The 20983-nt window shown below is 37.7% G+C and overlaps 1 protein-coding gene across 6 annotated transcripts in view; it reads left to right on the top strand.

Moving 5' to 3' along the window:
* The window catches only part of LOC137169799 (unconventional myosin-VI), a 168539-nt gene that overhangs the window by 70761 nt on the left and 76795 nt on the right, over positions 1-20983 (top strand). For all 6 annotated transcript variants that reach the window (XM_067573161.1, XM_067573162.1, XM_067573163.1 and 3 more), the window contains exons 13-15: positions 15463-15620; positions 16530-16621; positions 17776-17848. In XM_067573161.1, coding sequence (XP_067429262.1) covers positions 15463-15620; positions 16530-16621; positions 17776-17848 — 323 coding nt within the window. The remainder of the gene's footprint in view (positions 1-15462; positions 15621-16529; positions 16622-17775; positions 17849-20983) is intronic.

Raw genomic sequence — 20983 nt, 5'->3', positions numbered from 1 at the left:
TTTCAACCATCAACCCTCACGATTTAAGGTTATTTATGTCCGTCAGTAGGCTGCAACCGGTTTACAGCAGGTCTTGTACATGTAAAAAACATAGAAATTCTCTCCCGTCGCTGACATCACTGCTTGCTGTATTGTGAGAGGCCTAATTTATATGTATTGTGTTAAATTAAATGTGACAATTGGCACGTTGGAGCACATATGGCGCTCTCCTCCCCGCTGCAAGAGAACACTCAGCACACACTCCGAAGTTCACACAGCTATTAATGTGTTTACAAGTGTAAAAGAGGGTGGTGTGCTCTGTTGATTTAATTTTCCAGGGTACGGATTAGCTCAAGAACAGACCTCAACGTCCTTTACCCCGAGACCTTTTTGAATAATTAAAGGAAAGCACAAACATCCTGGAATGTTTTCCCAGCGGTTAATGTATTTAGAGAGCAATTTGCAGGCTGGCGACCCTGGTGAACTAATGTGTGTTTATTTTCTACTAGTTTCTACACTGTAGAACAATACTGAACACATCAAAACTCATTGGTTAAACAAACCAAAATATGTTTCATATTTCAGATTCCTCAAAAAAGTAGCTACTGTTTGCCTTGATGACAGCTTTGCCCACTATCGGCAATATCTTAACCAGTCTCGTTAGGTCGTCACCTGGAATGGTTTTCAATTAAAAGGTGTTTTTTTGTCAAAAGTTAATTGGTGGAATTCTTTGCCTTTTTAATGCGTTTAAGACCATCAGTTGTGTTGAACCGCTCAACTACTACTACACTGTATACACTACAGTGACACATGGATTCGTTTTTGTGAGACTGTTTTCATATCCACCTCAAATCAAAACGAGATATCGGACATGACGTCGAATAAGGGAGAGTGGTCAAGTTTAACATTAAGAAATATGGATCCCAGTTCTAGTTTTGACACTGATGAGGTTGAAAATATATATTCATATGAATATGACGGATTAAAACCTCATAATTTTGAGCCTGCTATGTGCGTAAAGGATCAGGAACAGACAAGGATTAGGATCAATAATGGATATTGGGAGAGAATTATGGGGTAGTTTTCGTAACTTTCTGAAACGGACAATCAAACCAACTTGTGATTAGTCAGGTTTCTGGGTGTGTGAAAGGGTTTTTCATTCTTCACACAGCTGCTTTTCATGTGTACAACCACATCAGTGCAACACTATGATCTGGTCTTTAAACCTCCAACAATACTGACATATCATCAGTTTTTTAAGCGATGTTTAACTTGTTAGCAAGTTAGCTAGTTAGCTTGTTAGCTAGCAGTTGCTTATTTCCACATCCAGCAGTTACGGAGCAACATTATCATTCATTTAGAGTCATGTTTCTGTCCACCGGGTGAATGTAATCTAACCTCTTAGTGTTGGGAAGTTGGTCACGTTTTTAAATCTTAAATTAAACTGCCATATTTTAATAAATTGGTTTGCAGGGTGTCATCTTGCCCGTAGAGAAGCTAATTTGACCAACTCATGACTACATCTCTAACTCTGATTAAAACATCTCCACTTTTAAAACGTGTAACTCTTGATTGACATAAGTGTTTCTTATCCTTTTGTTGAGTGGCTGTAGTTTAAAGAATCAGGAATAAAAGGCTGAAGTTGCCTGAAACAAACTTGAGAGGGCAAGAAATGAAGACCAACCATGCAGGCAGCTTCGTCCATTCACAGCTTTATCAGTCGGCTCCAGCTGAACAAGATAAATGTGAACTTGTGAAGCGATAAGGAGGAGGAGAAATATTATACCACTTTTACGGCTCAGTGCACAGCGCCAAGGGAGAGGTACAGGTATTAGAAGTTACCTCGGGCTCAGAGTTGGAGGGAACAGATACCTAAACAAACCCTCCATCAGACCGCGCTGCTCTTTCATGAAGAGTTCAAGGCCGCTAATAACTTCGTCCTCAGAGCGATGAAGAAGATAAGACGGGAGGGCAGAGACACAACCACACAGCGGCAAGCAGTAATGAGAAAATAATAGAGCACTCATATCCAGAGAACCAGGACGCCGAATCACAGACCTGTTTAAAAGAGTTTAGTTTGACCCGGCAGTGTCATCCAATCATAGAAAGAAAGAGCTACAGAGACACAAAATATAGAAACAAATACATAAGCTGACATAAATATACATATATATGATGTATTGATACAATAATATGTGATATTTAGCAGTCCAGAGAATGAATTGTACTGACTTTGTTGATCTCTGACTCTTCCTCTAGCGCCACCATGAGGTCAGCTTTATTATTAACCCAGAGGGTTAATAGAGGTTTTTTTAAAACAAAATGTCTCAACAACTACTTGATTGTTATGAAATTTGGTTCAGACATTCATGTTCCCTCGGGATAAATTGTAATAATATTTGTAATCAATCACAAAATTCCCTTTTTGTTATAAACTTAAGTATTAGACGAACACTGACAAAACTAAAGACTTTCTCATCAGCTGTACTTACTGCTGATTAGCAAATGTTAGCATGCTAATATGCTAAATTATGTACATTATACCTACTCAATATCAGCATGTTAGTGTTGTTATTGTGAGCATGTTAGCATTTAGGGTTTAAAATATCCAGTAACACTATGTTAGCCAATAGTAATTTATTTTAACATAAACACAACATAATCTTTTCCCCCTAAACCTTATTTGTCGTTGGGACTCCTGCTTTTCCAGCTCAGTGGCCTCATTAAGATGAGTGGGAGTGCTGTCACATAGAGCTGATGTCTGTCTGAACATGGTTTAAGAGTTTTGGCTGCGTGTAGAGTGACTTCTGCTGCTGTACTGAAACACACAAACAGGTCATATTGAAGCTGTTTAAACAAATAGCCAATGCTTTAGTTTGAGTCAAGATGAGTCTCTGTTCTCGGAGCAGCGGATGGATACAGGAGCGATAAAACAAAACATGAAGAAGCAGCACAGTTACAGTATTATGCTCCACAGAGCTGCAAGATAATGAATGTCCAGAAGATCTAAGATGAGCTGTGCGTATCTTAAACTGCAGGTTTAAAACATTTATAGAGCTTAAATGACTAGTCGATTGATAGAAAAATCAATCAGCAACAATTCTGATAATGGTTTATTAATGTAAGACATTTATCAAGCAAAAAATACCAAACTGTAGGTTTAAAACATTTATAGAGCTTAAATGACTAGTTGATCGATAGAAAATCAATCAGCAACAATTCTGATAATGATTTATTAATGTAAGACATTTATCAAGCAAAAAATACCAAACTTTTCTTGTTTCCAGCTTCTAGAAAGTGAACAAGGGCTGTTTTTTCTGTTTTCTGCCACTGTAAAGTCACCTGGGGACGCATTTTTGCATTTTTCTGACATTTTTCGGACATTTTTTAGACTAAACGATTGATCAACAAATTCAACTGTAGTGAAAATAATCATTAGAAGCTAAACATGAATGTTCTCCAATGTCTTTCACTGAACGTTAAGCACTTAGGCTGTTGTCAGTGTTGAGTTTTTATACTTAACATCTTTTTTTGTTTATCTGTTTTCATTGTTTTGAACATTTTTTTCATTTTTCATTATTTTTTCATGTGGTAAGGTGCTTTATAAATAAACTTCCCCTGCCTCAGCAGAGATCATGACGCACACATCAACATATATTCAACATGAAAATGTTTTGTAACGCCAACCAGCCAGTCAGCCAAACAGCCAACCATCCAACCAGTCAGCCAACCAGCCAGCCAAAGCCAAGTCCCTGCCTGCATTTAGCCCCGAACCCTGTCGTTCTAAAGCTTGTGATTGTTTTGCTGGCGGCTCGGCCTCAGCGCACACACATAGTCTGATTGCCAAGCCACTCGCCTCAATTTCAAACCTCCTACGCTAATGTTTATTTCTCCTCTTTCATCTGTGGAGAGAGGAGCCGGGCCAGATGAATTAATAGCTGCTTCCTGTCTCTGTATGTGTCTCAGAGTGTCAGTTGACGCCGTCCTGCTTGTCAGTTACACTCCCGGTGAACAAACGTGTGTCTGACGGATCCCGGTGATGCTTAATTCCTCCGCTTTTACAACATTTATTCAGTTTCTTTCCCCCAGATTAAATGTGCTATGAGAAGCATTTCATCTGCACAATAATTTGAGTGTAACAGCCAAAAACAAACAGTTCCAGCTTCTACATGTAAATAGAAGAAAGCTAAAACAAATTGTGAGGGCAGTTTATGACCTTTTGGTGCAGGATTACTGACAGATTAAACAGTTTATGGGTTAGCACCAACACAAAAAAGACAAAACAGTCATAAAGCGCCTCTTGAAATTGTCTACAGTGGGTTTTATGTAATGATCCAGCAGGTTGGGTGTGGAGGAAAACCTGCTTTATTGCTTCAAAGCATCCAACAGGAAGAGGGCGCTGTTCTTCCAGAGCAAACAGACCTACAGTGTCCAGAGTTTCTGCTGAGGGGCAGATGGTGGAAGGAATGAAAAGTTGATGAAAAAAAAAAAATCACTTCCAACATGTTTATTCTCTCCATTAAAGCCAAAAAAGAAAAAAAAAACCTTTTGACTGAAAAAGCAAAACATCCTCTTTTGCACAAAGAGGCAGCAGACTTTGTGGTGACGGCAGATGGTTTGAAATTATGGAAAAAATGGTTTCCATCATGTTTATGTGCTTCAGGGAGGAGGAGGAGGAGGGCTGATGGGAATGCAGCACAATAAATCCACAAGTTTTACGGGAAATGCAGTCTTTTCAGAAACACCAATAATACCAATTATCACTCATGTATTATTACTTGATGTAAACTTTATTTCACCCTTCATTTAATACATAGTGAGTCAAATGGCGCACGTATGTGAGTCATTTTTTTACTCCCTTCCCAGAAATAATTACAGCCTCAATGACCGACTGTGAATTTGCTGCATCTCTTGTAATTTAAATCCCATCTGGAGCGACGTCCTTGTATTTTAAAGTGGATCTCTACAGGAAGAGCTGCTTGTCCCTCTACTACAACAATGTTTTTGCTATTCTGAAGGCTTGTATGCTGGTGGTAGCATTGGAAACCAATATAACAGAAAAAAAAAACCCACCAGGAGAGCAAAACACCATAAAAACTCATCAAATGTGCTGTTGTAATGTCAGCTACAGGTATATAGGTACCTACGTTTGTTTACATTTTATTTCAAATAGTCTCCATTAAAAGTCTGCTTAATTAGGATCTACAGACAACTATCACTGGATTACTTTGATACTGAAGAAAACTGTGAAAATGTGATGATTCTCTCTGATTTCTAAGTGGATTTATGGAGTTTTATTAGCGATGGACATCAGAGATAGTGATATCCTCAGGGAAGTGTGAGTCACACTGAATGATATATATGTGTTTCATGTCAGTGTGCTCACATTTGACTGAGTTATGACTCAGAGAAGGATTTTTGATTCTTCCATCACCTCACGCAGTATATTTGTCTCACCTTCAACTCTCCGGGAGGTTTTTGGCGTTATCCTGCTGTATGTCCATGTCTGCTACAGACCATATCCTGACATCCTGTCATTTCCATATGATTAAAATGGCACAGAGAATCATTCATTCCCCACCTCTCCTTGTAATGTTCATCCTGTCCCAACCCAGTCCTGTCTACGAGTTCTTAGGACTGTTTATATTAATAATTGACTCTTAAACCTTGTGAAAAAATACGTAAACAACAACCAATTGAGGGTTAAAATCTTGTTTAATACATACAATATCTTCCCAGATTTAAGGTGCTAAGAACCTGTTGCTGCGAAGCTCATATGTCTTTGTATTTCCTCATTTCTCTGCGTTTCTTCCGCTATGAAGGCCACTCAGTTCTTCGCTGCTTCCAAAAACAAAGTGGAAACGTGAAACACATAACTTTACTGTATTATACTATACTTTTTCCTTAACTGGATAAAGGTTGAATCAGTGTTGCTGGTGACAAAGTGAAATCCATTCAGTCATTCAGTCACACGTTTATCTGGAAATAATCACTTTAATTTTACAGTTGGTCGTGGATAAAAATGAGAACAGTTGAGGCAGCAGGTTGAGCTCCCGCCAGCCCGGCTGCATCACCTAAGCTCGTTATTTATTTGTCTGGGTTATGTGAGCAGGAAGTGCTGTGCAGATGGCTCCGTGTATGTGTGGGGCTGAGAGAGAGAGCGAAGAGCGAGAGATATGCAGAAAGAGGGGGGAAATAGAGAGAGAGAGAGAGAGATGGGATTTAAAAAGAGAATTACATGTGGTATTTGTTTTTTGTTGTCTTTATTTCTGTATTATTTTCTGCTCTTTGCAAACTGAAATTTTGTTATATTCCATGACAGTAAAGCAAATTGAAACTGAGGGAGAGACATTCAATGTGTTTACATGCAAATAAATGCATCGTCTGATTTCACACTTGCTTCGAACGTTATCACTCGACTGAATGGGTGTCATAAGTGTTTATCAGCCTCCTAGATATGTGTTAGAAGGAACCTGCTACACCTGCTAGTAGGTTCAGAAGGGTGTTATCATCCATTGGTAAGGTGGTCACCTTTGAGTTAGACTATAGACAGAGCTGTTGCTATGGAGATGCTGACGTGCGAATCAGAGCGTAATGAATTCAAAATGCTTTGTTGTTGAAGTTGTAATCAGTTTTCTCAACACTGTAATCAAACATCAGACTGAATTTAAGCTCAGTGATTGGCTGTTTCTTGCTGAAATGCACCTTGGGAATTATAGTTAACTAGAGTCGTAATTTGTACGTCCGCAACTTTGGCTTTTTTTTCTTTTCACACATTTGTTCTCATGATGTAAACAGGAAGAGTTTCATGCAGATCCAAACTGTACAAGTGCTCAAACGGTGAGTCACGCAAAAATTAATGAGACTTTTACCTCCAAAACCAGGAGCGTCTGGTCATTATCTTTTCATAACCTTAACCAGACCTTAACTGCCGTGCTCAGAAATCCAATCCTGGGTTTTGCTGAATCATCCAGTATCAGCTCTTTTTCTGGTGTTATTATGTTCTTGGCAGTGGGAGTAAGTGACAGCTTACTGTGATCAAAAAGTTTTCAGACCATTTAAGTCTGGAAACTAAAACACTTTCCACTCCTCCTGATGTTATTATTGCACTGAATGCTTCTCACACAGGCATAAAAATGCACTCATTATTCAGAAGCTTCTTAAACGAATGGAAAGTGTTTGATTCTTTTGTCATTTCAGGTCATTGTGACTCAGTCTAAAAGATTATAATTGCAGTATGATACAGTTGAGAATAATTCAAACAAATAACATACTAGTAGGGCTGGGCAATATATCGATATTATGTCGATATCATAATATGAGACTAGATATTAGGGATGTGCAGAGATCCCAGTATTTGTATCTGTATCTGTATTTGTTGAGGCAGCAAAACTATTTGTATCTGTATTTGTATTTGAATAAAAGTGGAAAGAGGCTTAAAAATCCTGTTTTTATTTTTATGACACACAAATTAAAGTGTTACAATAAGTGTTCATGAATAAACCACCTTACAAAGGAGGTCCCCACGTCGGATCTTGAACTGGAGTCTCCCAGATCATAGACAACTGCGCTGATTTCTGAGCTAAAACTTTACTCATCGCCTCATTGCAGACAGACCTCTAACTATTTATACACCCATAACACAGAGACAGCACACCATGTAATGTGTAGGGAGGAACTTCAAAGGTGATTCTTGCTTTGCATTTTTCATTTATTGCCTATTTTTTACAACCTAACTTTGTGGAAAAGAGAAGGGGAACAACAGAGTCCATTGGGAGCACTTTGCTTGTGTCAGTAGCTCAGCTTTATCTCTGGGGAACACCCCCAACAAATACCTTTTAAAATATTTGTATGAAACAAATATTCGTATAAAACCCACTATTTGTGCTTTGCCGAATAATGTATTTGTATTCGGGCACACCCCTTCTAGATATGGTCTTAGATTTTGGATACCAGACTGTTCAAGCTGTTCTATTATTTGCTTTTACCCTCTTAATCATTATGTTCACATTACTGATGATTATTTAACAAAAATCTCATTGTGTAAATACTTTGTGAAAGCACCAGTAGTCATCCCTACAATATTAACGCCCCGCGTACCGGATGCACAATGAACTTCCTGAACCTGATTAGTCTAATTACGAGTCAATAAGCTGACTCACCGTGCCACCAGAGCTGTCAGGAACCTTTGATGCTTTTAAGGCTTAATGAGGCTCAGACAGTCTGTTTCTGATGCAGAAGAAGTGAGGAGACACTTTACTCCAGTTGACAAGATCCTTTCCATTTTCCTCTGTGGCAGCAAAACACCTCCGAAGTTACGCAGTTTGTATTCAGGCAGTTATTGACAGCAGACACGGCGGTGCTAGTGCTGTTGGGACGTAGTGGCGTCCATCGAAGAAAAGTTTAATGACACGATGTGTTTAATGATTGTGGAGAATCTGTGGGGACGTACAGTACAGTTGTTGGACTAAATATAAAGATGATTTTGGTGTCATGAGTCACGACTGGTCTGATTCTGATCCAGTTTGGTCCGGATGGTGTCGACAGTCGGATAAAATCTTACAGGTGGAAACTGATCGAGTGACCAGCCCTTTCTGTAATAAATATGGAGTTAGTTAATAAGTAATTAGTTAATAAGTGATGACTTTGCAGGGCCTGTTTCTGCTTCTTCCTCTATTTTTAAATTGTATTATTGGCAGTGTAAACACAACATCAGCATATTACTGCCAACCACCTGTTCAGTCTTCCTCCCACTTCAACAGAAAATCCAAAAAATTAATAAATTATTGTACGTGTGAACAGCAGAAACAGAGCAATTTGTATAAAAATCACATGTATGATAAATTAAATGAGATGCAGGAACAAAATGCCAGATATACTCAAAAAGTACATAAGAGGAACCAGGTGCTCTGCCTATAAAAAAAAAAACTAAATTCTTAGGAAAAAGGCAGCACTTCATTGTTAAATCACCTGATGTATTGATCTTTTAGACAAATTTATTCACAGTCAAAGTCATACCAGTCCTGACTTTGTCCTGCAGAACAGAAACTCAAAAGTAGTTACTTTATTATTCATCAAATGTATAAATAATGCAGAATATTCACATATGAGGAGTTGACTGAGATACATAATTAGTAAAGAATCAGTAAAGAAAAAAAAAATTAAGAAAATTAGTTTGAAGTTTGGATGGAAAGTTGGTGACTGAAAGATAAAGAGTATACAGGACAGAAATGATCAACAAATACATAATCAATCAGGCAGGAAGCATCATATCTGACCCATCCGACTCTGCTAATTATCAGTTTCAACCGCTGCCCTCCGGGAGGTGCTACAGGTCTGTGTCCACCGAAACAACCAGGTTTAAGAACATCTCTTCTCTTGTTGCAATAAGGATTCTGTCTAATTCCTGCATCTCTCATTATGTTACACTCAGCTCTTCATCGTCGAGGAATATTGTGATTATTATTTATTGTGCAACATGTGATTTCTGTCTACATGTTCTCTTTTCCATGTGAAGTTTAAAGTCCCTTTCCCGCTCAAAAACATGTTTTTCTCTGTGCAGAATGACGAATGTGCAGAGTTTGTGCTCACCTTTAAATCTCAGTTTAACTTGTTTATCTACCAGCAGGATTTGTGACATCACAGCTGGTTTAGAGCCAATCGTGGCCTCTAGTGCACATACACTGAGAACAGTGAAGAGGGAGAACATCTGCAGTAAAATATTTGCATATTCATAGATTCTAACAAGTTAATTGAACTTGTCTCGGGGCGAAAACCCATATATGATGCAAATGATTATTCAAAGCAGAGTATTTCTGTGTGTCCTAAAACAAGTCTGCAGCAGGATCTTTATGAGAGAAAAAGTGAGATACAGAAAGAAAGAGTGAAGAACAAAACGTCCTCCTAAGAAAAACAGCAGCATCATCAGCATCTGTTTATGTTCAAGTAACTAAAACCTCAACTAGCTTATTAGATATTATGACTCTTGTCTGTCAGGAGCAAAGGGGGGAAGTAGCATGACGTTGTTTTAGAGCCACAAAGTCCGCAGAGGAACCAACCTTGAGGGGGACAAATCATGTACATTTCCAGGTTTATATTTATATTCTAGGGTTCTACTGGCGTATCTTTGCATGATTTACAGTTTTAAAACTCCTTATTTATCTTATACCGGCCCTCTGTGCAGCCCCTCAGCTGTGGGAGTGTTGATAAGTGATAAGTCAGGTTTTAAGAGCCGCTCTGTGGCTGAAACATTTCCGCTTTTTTTTTTTTTTTTTTTTTTTTTTATAGATTCATTATAGTGCTGAGAGCTACAACTCTGTGTGACCTTTATATATATATATAATCTGTCACTTGAGCCTCGTAAACATAATAAAGTAAAATGTTAAAAGACTAATAGCTTAATAATAGCTTTATTTACAAAGATCATCTTAAAAATGAGATAAAACTAAATAACTCAACTAAAGGTTTAGTTACTAATATATTATGGAGCTTTTCATAAGCAGATGCAGTAAAAAAGCTGCAGAAAACACAAGTAAGTACACCTTTATTAAAAATGATTTATATGAACCGGTCCAGAATACATTTTCATGCATTGTAAAATGTGCGTAAAATGCATAAAACAGAGTGATAAATGCACAGAAAAGAATCTAAAACTTTTGAGAGAACGCTGCAAGAATTTCTTATTGAATTTCTACTTAAAGGGGACGTCATGCACATTTCCAGCTTTATATTTATATTCTGGGGCTCTACTGGAATATCTTCTCCTCTTAACTCCTTATTTATCTTATACTGGCTCCTCAGTTCAGCCTCTGTCTCAAACAGGCCGTTTAAGTCTCTTTAAGGCCCCGCCTTCTGATGAGCCCGCTCTCTTCTGATTGGTTGATTCACTTCTTTTTCTCATTCTTTACTCAAAATGGACACTTCTCAAATACATCCGTACATGTTCAAATGAATCACATCTTGAATATGAGAGTTGATAACCATAGCAACAAAGATGTGCAAACAATCGGATGTTATCACGAGGAAGAACTGAGTGTTGAGGGCAGGTTGAAGCCCTGGGTTTTGACTCACAGGGAGCATTTTTTTTTTTTACATATGTTAACCTCAAGTTTTCAAACACTGAGCACGTTTAAGATCCGACATCATAACACTATAACAGAAAGTCACAAAAAGCGTAATATCTCACCTTTAACGATAGAGAAAACCAATTTTCAAAGGCAGCTACAAACAAAGCATTCTGTTGTTTAATTCGAGGGACTTGTTGGGTAAGATAGAGAGTCAAATGACGAGCGAGGCAAAGTGAGAAAACGGAGTTACTTGAAGGTGAAGAGGAAGAAAGTGTGAGAGCGAAGATGGAGTGAGACGCTGGCAAGAAAATCAAGTTCAGATAAGAAAAAAAAGGGGAGAGGCATGTGTTTATAAGAATGAAAGAGACAGAAGGTGACTGAGCATCAGAGCGAAAGATAAGAGAGAAGAAGATGTGGAAAGATTGAGGAAAGAAGGATTTAAACTCCCTACAGGGACGGTCGAACGATACTTAACTCAGAACGGGGAACATCTAACGTGAGCGTAATCTCGACAGAGCGGGGACGAAGGGAGAGAGAGCGAACGGGCGGGCGGAGAGAAAATGGAAGATGCCAATCATGGTGACCTCACCAGGTGTGGTCGGCGGCTAACAGCTTGTGGGAGTCAAAAGGGGATCAGTCTGTCATCCTGGCAGCCAGACGTGACATTAAATAAAGAAACTTTTGTGCCACATCCGTCTGAATTTCTACCTTTTTCTGCTTAAATTAATTCAAAAGTTTGAGCTTTCTACTCACAGGGATGTTTAGAGGCGACAGAAAGTTTTCTTTTAAACTTTACTGCCACTTCCTCTAAAAGGTCAGTTTTTCCCACAGTTATTAAAACACAAGACAGTCGTTTTTTGGGTGTTTTTTCTCTAAAAGTTCTGTTTTTTTAGTGTCAAAACTGGATGGAGGGCAAAAATTATGAGAAAAAGATGTGTTATTTAATTTAATCGGCTCAGACTGGATGCAGTCTTAACTTAAACCTGTAGATAAACTGTAAATGTGTATAAATGAGCAGTGGCTTAGTGCAATTAAGTCAAATTTATTCTATAGAGCTCATTTAAAAACAACAACTGTTGACCAAAGTGCTTTAATTTAAAATACACTTGTGGCTTGCATTATTAGAATGATTATTGCTATTACAGTTATTATTATATCCGTTCATTTTTCTTATAATTACATTATTATTGTTGTTGTTTTCTTGGGTTTTGTCTGTTTATGTTCTGCAGTTAAATAATTAAAACAAAAATAAATAGTTAACTATGTGAGACAGACAAAACTAAAATAATCGTATCATTATATTAAAAATAATTTAATTGAACACTAATACTATTTAATGTAGTGTCTCTGAGTTATATACTTTATATTTCTAAATCCTTTTTTCTCCCATGTGGTGTGTTTTGAGGATGGATTCAGGGAGCAGCTGCAGAGCAACGGCGGCGTCTTCAGGGAGCACAATTTCTACAAAAGGCGACATCAGTAATTACACCGCGAGAGAGCGAGGAAAAAAAAAACATTCACGGTGCAGAAGCTCATAGGGAATACATAATAGGCTACTTGTATGATTAGTGTTCTGACATTATACTGCCCTGGCATTTAGACCTCTTGGCTTTTAAATGAGAGGGCCTCACCGCAACATTAAAACTTCTGGCTGCGACGCTGCAGCTCAGAGGAGCCGGCGGCATGAATTAAACATGGCAGGTAGAGCGGAGAGAGGGCAGGGGCGGGGGTGAAGAGCTGTGGGAGTGTTGATTAAAAAGTCAGGTTTTCCACTTTTCCACTTTTTTTTTTTTTTAAGTGTAGACAGTCAGAGGGAGAAGTAGGCGTTTTGAGCAACGCACTTAAAAAATTGTCTCATCAGACGGTATGATTGAGTTCAGGATGAGATCTTGAAGCCATTTGTTACTGATATAAACTGAAATAATAAAAAAAAGTAAAGTACAAATAAATCAAAAAGTCAAGGATAACCAAAAGACAGATTTTTTCAGTTTGAATGTATCAGCAACATCTTTTCAGCAGGCAGAATTGTCACAAAAACATGAGACACAAACGCAACAAAAAAAGAGAGAGATTTATCGGACTGACGTCACGCTCGGCTCTGAAAATGTATCGCCTTTATTCACACAGTTGAACGTATTTGGCAGGTAAACACAGCTGTTGAAGCCTTGTTTACATCTACACTCGAGTATAAATGTGAAATATACACATGTATACAGTGCATAGTGAATTCTGATGGGGATGCAGACGGAGAAGTAAATTACAGATCTTCAGCTGTTCTGCCCTTCACGCAGGAGGTCGTCCTATCACAGCGTTTTAAAAATACCACCGAGGCACCTGCAGGGATCAGGCGTCAGTATTCCCTGTGATGTGGCCCAAAAAAAAGGTGTAGAGGAGATCATTTGTCACCCAAACAGGGAGAGCGAGCGAGGGAGGGATGGAGGTGTATTTTGGATGTGGTTATTGGGAGCTTTGGGAGCCTTAGTGCCCACCTGTGTGGAGTTATTTCCCGCTGTGTCCTTGAGTGCAGCGGTGCTGAAGTAAAGTCCGGAGGTTGAGCCGGTGCAAAAACTTCAGCTGCGTTGCAGATTAATGCAGCAGGTTTTATCTGGGCTCTGCAATCGGGGGTCACTCCTTTCGTCTGCTGCTGTTGAACCACGCTCTCACAGTCAGAAGCAATTAAAATACCTCTATAGAGCTCACTGTTATGATTTTAGTTATGGTTTTATGGCTGCTTTTTTTTTATAGCTGTCAATAACACAATTATCTGCTTGGAGAGTCAGGAAAGCCCTGTTCATTTAAACACAATGTTGGTTTTATAAGTGGACTCACTTTATCCTCAGAGACAGATTTATGTTTGCAGTTATTATTTTAGGTAATTAGCTGGATGTGTTTAACTGCAGAGTGAAGATAAATTCACAAGTTGGCAAAAAACCAATCAGGAGGAATGATGGGGTCAGATGTTCATCACCTTTACAGGAGGTTTAACAGCATCTTTACGACTCTGACAGCTGGATATCAAACCTTAATACCTTTTTAAAAGCCCAATAAAATATTTCTATAACACTTGGTACAGTAGCAATAGAAGATGTGGTTATAATCTCAGTCTTACTTCTAAGATTAATTCTTTTTTTGATCAGATATTGTCTGATTTAAATCAGAACTTTCTTAGTTTTAGACTGATACTGATCATTTTTCTTGTTGATTCATCAATTCCTTTTTTTAAAATATAATTTAAGGATTAATCATTCAGTCAATACAATGTCAGACGATACTGGAAAAAAATGTCCATTCCTGTTGTTTTGTTTGACCAACAGTCCAAAACCCAAAAACATTCAATTTGTCATTATCTAAAACTGAGAAAAGTACTGAGAAAACTAGAGGATGTTTGATATGTTTACTTGACATACAGTATGCGTTAAACAGTTAATCAATTATCAAACTTGTTTCTGTCAATTGACCAATATGTTAAATGAATAGTTTAACCGCTAATTTAGGTCTTGTACAGGTGTTACAAGTGATGCATTTGAGAAGATTGGATGCAAATAATAAAACCACTTTTTACAAAAATGTGTCAGACAGTAAGGCATCAAAAAGGCATTGATTTGGTATCAATACAGAAACTAGGATATCAATCATATGGCCATTTGTGTGGAAAAGTTTTGAGCTGTACTCATGACTAACAGTTGTGTCTAACAGAAAATACCAGATCAGAGCGCTGAATGTTTGTAGCATCTGTACAGAAGAAGAAACATATTTCTTTATTTGCTTTAATGACTTTAAATGAAATTAGATTTTGCAGCTTTCAGCACTTCAGATGACACTTGAACTGCTTTCAGCCCTCAGACAAACACATATTTGACCTTTTGGTAGCAGGCTGTGTAACAAACTCCTCTGAGATCAAAAAGCTTTTTGGAGCTTTCAACTGGTACTCTCATTCAGCGTTTCACAACAACTCATACAACTGCACTACATAGAGGACTATTGTGCTGGATGATTGTTTTTTTTTACAGACACTGTCGGTGTCAACGCTTTGACTTAAACTGCTTTCAACTTCACTGTTACTCTCATGTAATATTTTACAAGCTATGAATTAACACTTGTAGATATTTTACCCTGTTTGAAAGTGTTTGCAACTGCAGTTTTTAGCAAAGTCTAAGTGAGAACAGTTAAATTTTACCTTTTTAAAGTTAGCAGGAGTCCAAACCATTCAAAATCATCCAGGAACTGCAGGACATGTTAGTAAAGGATAAACACTTTGAGAGATAACAAACAGTTGCTCTCATTCTTTTAAATATACACACTCAAACAAATGCGCCAACACTTCCAAAGCCAACAGAAACACTGCATCTTTCTCCTCTTCATCACTCGGACTCTGTACATTGTATTGACCCCTGTTCTCCCTTTGTGTCTTCGCCAGAGTGCCGCTCAAAGTCGAGCAGGCTAACAACGCTCGGGACGCCTTGGCGAAGGCCATTTACAGCCGCCTGTTCGACCACGTGGTGACCAGGGTCAACCAGTGCTTCCCCTTCGACTCCTCCGCCAACTTCATCGGCGTCCTGGACATCGCTGGGTTTGGTCAGTACCCTCAAAACCTCAAAATCACTTTTACATGGATGATTGAAATTGAAATAATCTATATTTTTATGCTTTTACAGCCTCAGAGCTTTGTGTCTTTTTAGATTGTTGTTAAGTTATTTATAGTTATTTATTAATGTATTTATTAGCAATTCCACTTATAGTTTTTTTTAAACTCCCTTACAGTTATAAATTAAGTTGAATTGAATTAAATTGAAGGTAAAAAGCTTCTTGCGTTGGGTGTCTCATTGTTGACTTTCAACAACCAACAAGCAAAAAAAGCTGCCACACATCATCTTCAGGATAAGAATTTGAATTTCAAAGTTTTCAAGGTATTAGAAAGTTGCAAATCTATTCGACTGAATTAAAGAAAAAAATTCATGTACAGATAGTTTTTGACTGTAAAGTGATAATAATCGTATTTCCTTGTTCAGCTTGTGATGCAATAGTTTAGAAAAAAGTTATTTTAGTATTGAAAAGTTGGGGAATCAGCTCATTTGTGACATTTATATGTGTTTGTCTATAAATGTCTTGAAGTATTTGGGGGGAAATATACGTATAAGTAAATATAATAATTTGACTCATCTGAAATGACAGAAAAGAACATTTCAGAACAGAACAAATAGATGTGAATGTGCTTGAGAAATCATCTTGTGTAATTGCGAGTACGAGGCTGTAGATGTGTCAGGGTTTGTTTTTCTGAGCCGTTTTTGTAAAGACACACTGACAACTGTGACTTTCACAGCTTGTTTTGTTCTGGCACACGTTGTACTGAGATCACAGCAGCGTCTATACAATGCATGACTTCCTGAAACAGCATATATCTTGTCACATTTGCTTTGACTGTCTCACTGCATTTTTGACTTTCTGACGAACTCATCTGCTGCTGCTGCTGCTTCTACTTTGCAGAATACTTTGAGCACAACAGCTTCGAGCAGTTCTGCATCAACTACTGTAATGAAAAACTGCAGCAGTTCTTCAATGAACGCATCCTGAAAGAGGTGAGAGCTTGTCATTCAATCGGTTTCATTGTAGAAAATCTACATCGATTTGGGGGTAAAAATAAGAAAATCAACCACCTCAGATCCATCAGCCGGCATTATCAAAGCAAACATCATTGGATAACTCAAAGCTTTGATACAAGCACACATTTTTCTGAGAGCAGATATCATATTTTCAAGTTGTGGGTTTCTAATTTTTGAAATAAAATATTAACTTTCAGACACCTCAAAACATGAAATCTAAACTTTAAGACGAGAGGATTTCATTCCTTATTTTTCCCCCCATTTTTATATAAAAGTCTTATGCTGGATTGTGTTGATTGCTATTTATGTCAAAAATCAACGTCAGAAACACGGAGGAGAAAGTTTTGCGTGGAACTTTTTTTGTAACTGTTATTTTCTCGTTCGAAATTGTCATCATCTTTGTTTTGATTGAAAACTCTTCATTTCCAGACATCTTCAGCACCCATACAACCATCGATAACAGTCGACATTAAAACCGATCCTCTCCCGAGTCTAGAACGTTAGAAAACACTTTCCATTTTGGAAAAATAATGATGCTGAACATACATATTTCTTTTTATTGTCGCTGGAGGTCTTAACATAACGAACTAGAAGACGGAGTTTAAATCTCTGCCGGCGCTGAGTAGTGGTTGACCTTGGAAAGCTGCAGCCTCTGTGATGATTTTACAGTTGTGTTTTCAACAAAATAAATTGCGACAGAGACGCTGTTCAGCTCACAAACTTGAGGTCACAGTTATGTAATTGTTGTGCAATTGCAGAAACAAAAATTTTTTTCTAATGAGCCCATCTTTCTGCAAAATTGAAGCGAAATCTGTTGTTGGAAAACTTATTACAGCTTATGAAAACATCTCAGCAACATGCAACTTAAAGGATATTTTACAGTGTTTTACTCTCATTTTGATAATTTTGTCACAATTTTAAATGCAAAGACATCTTAACATGACACCCCTCGCTTACATACACGGAGATGTTTGCACCCAAACACCTGCTGCCAACATCTATTTGTCAGAGAGCTACGGTGCCCTCCAGGAGGTACCGCGGAGTCGTCCCCGTCCTCATTAGACGAATGCTGAACACGCGAGCAAATATCGTTATGGCTCCTCATTAGAAATATCTCATTTGCATTCCAGGAGCAAGAGCTGTACCAGAGGGAGGGGCTCGGAGTCAACGAGGTGCACTATGTCGACAATCAGGACTGCATAGGTATGGAGATGCCACTCATAATTCCTCCCATGCATTCAGAGCAGCTCCAGTTGCTCGTCTCTCATATTTGTACTGTTGGGTTCAAAGTGTTCTTCTGCAACTGTGCAACTGATTGATGATGTTTTTGCACATGTGTAGAACTTAATGTTCATGAGAAGATCTATTTGAAGAGAAAAATAACACAAAAAGCTTTGCATACTCATCTCTAACTGAACAGATTCCCATTCAAGTTTATAGATATCGTTTGTGGTATCAACAGTTCAAATTACCTGTCAAATATCCAGATAGTGCTTGAATGTCTAGAAGCACTCAAAATTTATCAGGAGAGGAAACAAATAAGCTTTTTTTAAGTTATGAAAATACATCAGAGATTAGGTTTATACAGTTGGCAAAGAATATTTCGCCTTGGCTTGACCCTGTACCCAGGGCTTTACGCATCTGTAGTGCATGTATGCATCATGAAACCTTTCTACCTGGAGCTTTCAGACTGGAAAGGGATGATCTGGTGTTTTGGGAGACTCTTCCTTTGTATGTTTATGTTGCTAAATATTAATATTAGGATCTACTTTATTGCTTTGGATGTCTTGTAACATTTAACAACTTTTATAAAATAGCATCAACTCATCCAGCAGTTTTTCTAGTCGGGTCATAACTTAAAATTCTCATATTGTCGTCTTAACACAAGCAGCAACTTTAGATTTAATCCAGGAACTGTCTGATCAGAGAATAAGTAAAGAGAATTACAAATCAATTTTCCGATACGGTGTGCTGCTTTCACATTTCAGTCTCTAACAAAAAACTATTGAGGTTTGAAACCAAGCCCTGGTCTGTAGAGACCGTCTTCTGACTCTTTTTATAATTATTATATAGAACCTGACCAGTACTGTATTTTTTAGGCCAGAACGGATATCAATATATGAGAGCCTAAAAAATATTCTGAGATGGCTATATTGGCCATTATTACATAACATAAACAAATATTTTCATAGGGATCCCATAAATGTGGTTATGAAAGAACTGGGACCTGTTGGTCTGTGTTGATTTTTTTTTTGTTTTCTCTGTTGTCTTGTTGGTCTTGACTTGGGACTTCCTGTCTTGTTGTGAGACTTCTAGTTATGAACTTGGCACTTGACATCGAGGTCTTGACTTTGGTCTTGACTTGGGACTTGTAGGTCTTAACATGGGACTTGATTTGCAATTTGTCGGTCATGACTTAGGACTTGACGTGAGACTTTTAGGTCTTGACTTGCAATTTGTAGGTCTTGGGACATCACTGACTTTCCTGACTTCATTTTGAGCTTGACTCGGGATTTCATAGCCAAAACCTTTGGTTTACTTTGGACTTTGTATCTCCGCTGTTCCTGCATTCATAACGTATGAGTTAAAAGGTGAATGTATCAGCTAATCTCTCATGCTCTTTCAGATAAACCCCCCTCGAGTCCCTGCCTGGGGTTTTTCGAGGGTTTCTGCTGTTGCTGTTTGTGCTTTGTAGTTTTCATGTTTGTAATTTTTCATGTTCAGAGGTTGTGGTCTTACAATCGTCTTGAGCCATACAGGAGGAGGCAACACTGAAAGTTGTGTTTATGAGCCATGAGCAGTACCATGCTGTTCGTTATTGGCTTTAATAGGCCGCTGGCTCAGAGCCCTCGGTTTTTACGAGAGCTGCCTCTTCACAATTTGACCCCGGAGCCTCGGCGCCGTTTCATGGACCGCCAAAGTAAAGAGAAACGAGGAGGCAAAGCGATGAAGCCTCAGAACCGCCGTCCTGTCTGAAATGTGTCTTCATTACTCCGTAAACGGGAAGGGAGACGGATGTGAGGTGATTAGAGGTGAAGGAGGTTAATTATGCTTTCTGCTGATGTCAGTCTCTGTGAAATAGCATCAATATGAGATGTTACATATTAAAGCTGCAGCTACATGTTGGAGCTACAGCGGAGTCAGCTGGAGGGCAGCGGGGCCGACACAGACTGTTTACAAAGAGCTCTGTTCACCGGCTCTAAACTGTAGATTAGTAAAAATGTGTTTGTTTGCTTGGTTTCCTGTTGTTTGTTGTAATAAAGCTATTCTATATATATATTACTACATGCAAGACAAAGTGGAAATGAAAACAAAGGTTAGAAACTAAAAGAAAAGTTCTGTCGCTTCAAATAACATGTTTGTTGAGGCATATACTGCATTCATTCATTCATCACGTGTTTCATTCATGCATTTATATGTATTTACTTTATTACATAAAAAATGACCCAACTTACTTATTCAAAAAAAATGAGTTAAATGAGTTAATTATCCCTGAATTAATGTATTTTCCTGAATTATTCATGTGCTGCTAATGTAAGGAGTGCATAAAAGTATTACTTACAAATATTCACACGTTCATTCTTTCATTTTCTTCCTGCACATAGAGATTCATCCATTCATTCGCTTCATATTCATATCTTAGTATTCTACAAATATTGTTTATTTATGATAGAATGAATGATGGAATATTGTTCATCAAATGCTTATTCATTCATTCATTCATTCATACATCATACAAACAATTTATTTATTCATAATTATTCATTTTTCAGTAACTCATCCTTTCTGTCAGTTTCAACCAGCTCACATTCATTCATTCATTCATTCATTCATGTGCTTTATATTCATATCTTAATATTGTTCTAAAAATATAATTCATTCATAATAGAATGTATGATAATGATAGAATATTACTCATCCAATGCTCATACATTCATTCATTCATTCATATATTAATTCATTCATTCTTACTCTCATAGATGAGAATTATTATACCAACATTTCATTCATTCATTCATTCATGATTATTCATCTACAATTTGTTCATGGAAATCAAGTTTATTGATTCAGCCATTCATGCATTCATTCATTCATTCATTCGATCAGCCTGTTAAACACATTTTGATCGTTCATTCGTTCATTAATTTGCTTTATATTCATAGATTTGTATTGTTCTACATATATAACTCAATCTGTTATGATTTGTGAATAAATGAATGGCAATATATTTCATGAAATGCTCATCCATTAATTCATTCATGCATTCATTTCTTCATTAGTTTTTTCCAGCTCTATGAACATTGTTTATTAAATTAAATTAATTCATTTGCACCTTAA

This window comes from Thunnus thynnus, chromosome 18 (assembly GCF_963924715.1).
Source record: "Thunnus thynnus chromosome 18, fThuThy2.1, whole genome shotgun sequence".
Classification (NCBI taxonomy): Eukaryota; Metazoa; Chordata; class Actinopteri; order Scombriformes; family Scombridae; genus Thunnus; species Thunnus thynnus.
Note: the sequence above shows the minus strand (reverse complement) of the source record. Positions and strands in the feature narration are given on the sequence as shown.